The 3,900-nt window shown below is 34.8% G+C and overlaps 1 protein-coding gene across 1 annotated transcript; it reads left to right on the plus strand.

Annotated features, from left to right (window-relative positions):
* Positions 1 to 2,038: 2,038 nt before the first annotated feature.
* LOC128984838 (terminal uridylyltransferase Tailor-like) lies at positions 2,039 to 2,552 on the plus strand. The gene is given in 2 exon segments (XM_054404204.1): positions 2,039 to 2,502; positions 2,504 to 2,552. Coding segments are annotated over 2 exon segments (513 nt in total).
* The last annotated feature ends 1,348 nt before the right edge of the window (positions 2,553 to 3,900 follow it).

The following is a 3,900-nucleotide window of genomic DNA, read 5'->3' on the forward strand; positions in this document are numbered from 1 at the left end:
AAACCTTTTCACAAATTCGTTGAACTATTTTTTATAAACATATAGCTTAATGATGATAGCAATAATTTCGCTACAGAAATTTTTATAATGGTAATTTCGAGTATAAACCGACTATAATATGCGAGAAAGCTACCTATGTTTTATATCTCATTGAAATTCGTCCAACAGTTTCAAAGAGATTTTATTTTAACATATAATGTAATTTAAGTTTTCTAACGCAAAAACCTCTGAGACAAGCCAACTTTCAAATCGTTCCAAGCAAAACTCAACACGAACTCAATATGAACTACCTTCTTTATGAAATTACACGTATAATCACATTTTATCAAACCTTTTCCAGAATGTGGCAATCAGAATATTTTTCTTCCTTATATTTTTTAACCTGGTCTCTTAGCACTTACATACAAAAATGAATATGATCCAAAACTATTGCAAACTGTTCACTACTTTACATTTACAAAACACAATACTTTATTTAGTTTTTAAACAGTTTAACATAATCAGGCACATTTGAGTAAGGATTGTTAATTATCATTTTTGAAATGTCCAAAATCAAGATAAACACTTTATAAGTGGCATTATAGACTTTACGGGAAACGTATGGGTTTGATGGGATTATAAGTATCAACCATATGATACGATTATGGGATATTAGCTAATCGTTGTGAAGCTATAACCTGCGATTCGGAATGCCATTTCGGTCGTTGGTGGATTTAACATTCAAATGTGATGCAACTATAATCCGTCTAATTATGTGTTAAGCCTCCTGGTAATTAGTTCTTATCGATGAGAGTAATTCAATTAATTACTGAAATTTCCATTGTATAATTTTCTCAGTTCTAAACAGAATGGTGTAAGGTTTTTATAGAGTAACTTTCTGTTGTGAGTTTCCAATTGTTCATGTTTTTCAAAAGATTAAAATATATACGTGGATTGTTTTATAATTCACCTTGTTATTCATTTCTATAAAATGTCCTTTCATTTGTATAAGGGATTTTTCAAAACTGTATAAAACATAAGAAAGTCCGGAAAGAAAAGAATAGACTAATTGGCACGATTGATACAAATAGAAAGTGGTAACTGACAATTAACACGTCTGGACAAGATGGTAGCTCAAACTAGACTGCTCTCTTTGGTTTTTGGCAACCTGCAATTTTCTGCTTCTGTAACGTTACTAAAACCAATATCCAATGAGCAACACTTTTTGTTTGACATTAAAATAAAATTTAAATTCTATCCACAAACTTCTGTTACAGTAAAACTGCACCAAAGAGAATTAGGTTATGTTTTATGGCTCAAGCAATATTCCTCAAACAGCTGTTCAACAATAAGTGCCAAAACTGCAACTAGGAAACGAATCAGCCAATCATTCAAGAAATGCATTTACATTGGAAGCAAATTGGTAACCTTTTCGCTGCAATTTTCTTTCAACAAACTTTACTAAATGGAAATTAGTACAAAGTACTTTCAAAACTTGCTTATTTAATTGTGTAAGTTTTTCTCTTAGTGCATTTATGCTCGGCTAGTAATAATAAACGTCTAAATCTCTTCGTCGGACATGTACATTGGTAAAAAGAGGTTTAGTAGCTATCCATAATTCAATTTAGGATATTTATTTATTAGGATCTATTCTATTTTATAGCAGAAACACTAATGTTGAAGTATAAGCAAGCAAGAGGCAAATATGATTTTTCCATATCAGCTAACCATTACAAAGCTGAAAGGTGAATGTTCTGCACCTTGTAGCGAATGTGGCTCAGATGAAGATGCAAATACCAGCGAATCCGAAAATGAGAGTGTAATTGTCAGAAATGGCATATATATATCAGGATTTCATCACAAGTTAAAAGGAAGAACCATAAGGAATTATTTCAAGAAATATGGTTTTGTTTCAAGCTGTAGTGTTTACAAGGAATATGGAAAAGTTATTTTTGAAAATCCTGAATCAGTCAAGACTGTGCTTCAAGAAGAACATTTAATTCATGGGATTCGAGTTAAAGTAGAACCTCTTAGGCCTAAAGCTGTTTCACCAAAATCAATGGAGCAAGAACAGCTTCACCCAGATCTTACAAATGTACTGAGATCCATTTACAGTCTAGAAGCTAAGATTTCAGAAATTCTCTCTGAGATGCAGCGAAACTACTTGGAAAACCAGCAAAAAAGTATCATGATCCAAAGTGACTTGTCCGCTTCGCTTCCTGGCTGCAGAGTTCTATTTTTCGGCTCCCAAGTCACCGGGTTTGCCACCAGCAAAAGTGACTTTGATCTCTACATTGATTACGATGGAAAATCGTTCTACCATGACTTGAGCTATGACAAACAATGTGACATTATGCATCAATTCCAGCTGAAACAGCGTGGGTCCAAGTTTGAAGTGACTGCAGCTATCAAGCACACCAGAGTGCCTATCATTAGGGTGCTTCACTTGATGACCCATACTAAGTGTGACATATCTTTCCGCAACGGACTGGCAGTGGAGAATTTTCAGTTGATCAAGCTGTACGGATATAGACCCTCGTGTCCGCTGGCTGGTAGTCACAATCAAGCTGTGAATGGAGATGAACATCTTATTCAACCGTTTGGCTTGTGCTCTTCTATCTCATGCGACTGCCGCGACACCCTCTTGTGTGCCCTGTTACGACCTTACAGGAGAACTGCAAAACACACTATGTCGCAAAGTGGGATTGTCGGTTTCATCGTGTCATGAGAGACGTGAGTGTTTACTTCAAAACTTGCTGTCGAGAATCAAACCTGGAACTGCTCGCCAACTTCTTTGAAACCTATGCACACTTCCCCTTCAGAATCACAGTCATGTGCCTTTTGAATTAAGTCGCAAACAATTCAAGGATCTGGGAGATCTTCCAAAAGAGTTCAATCCATATGTGGACAAGGCTCCATTTTTTCATGCCCTGCTTGAGTACAACGTTTAATTTTTCACGCACAGTTCATAAATAGTACAAAAAGTGGTCACAAATAGATTTCTTTCAAAACTATAATCAGAGTTGGCCATACATTATTTTTGCATTTATTTAATGATAAACATATTATCTTATGTGGTTATTATCTTTATTGCAGTTTTCAGGTTAGTGGCGTTTGTAGAGGGTGTGATTTGTCGGTTGTATAACTGATTTTGTTCTTCAAATTATTTAAAAACTCTTGTTATTAAGAAAAACAGCATGTTTTCAGGTGTATTGATAGTCAAAGATTATAGCCAAACATAAAATAAATAAATACCTAATCTACGCTTTAATAATATAATTCTAAACATTAAGAATTAAGAAGGTGTAACAAACTTAAAAAATTTTGATATCGATAACTTGTTGAGAAGATATCGATGCAATATTGAAACCATACAACTATTATATGCAATCGATTTTGCAGATTACAAAGAATCGCAGGTACTTCATATTAAAGACTTTAAATACGGGATCTAGTTCAAAGTTACCTGAAATGCACAATTGATTACAACGTGTGCGACATTTAAAAAGAATAGAACACTAGTTTCAAACGGAGAATTGGCATCCTAACACTATCAATGCTAATATGTTGAATTGGGTGGGCTGTATGGTTGAACCACCGCAATGTGTATGTCTAGATTACACATCGGCGGTTACAGTAGTGGAGTTCAACCATCAATGTATACTGTCCACTCGGACCTTATATACATCGATCGTTCTATCAACCAGCAGCCCTGAAAAAATATATATATTTAGAAAAATATATATGTAAGTATTACGGCCATTACGGGTTTTGGTTGGCGCCCCCGCTAGCGCCGGTTGATCAACTTAGGTATGATCAACACTAATTGTACCAAAAACGTAAAGCACCTTACCGAAACTGGTATGCAAAGATTACTGTGAGAACCAATTTCATTACCAATAACTGCTAGCGCTTCGAGGC

Source organism: Macrosteles quadrilineatus, unplaced genomic scaffold (genome assembly GCF_028750875.1).
Source record: "Macrosteles quadrilineatus isolate MER2022 unplaced genomic scaffold, UCM_ALF_1.0 Scaffold_2__2_contigs__length_208266976, whole genome shotgun sequence".
NCBI lineage: Eukaryota > Metazoa > Arthropoda > Insecta > Hemiptera > Cicadellidae > Macrosteles > Macrosteles quadrilineatus.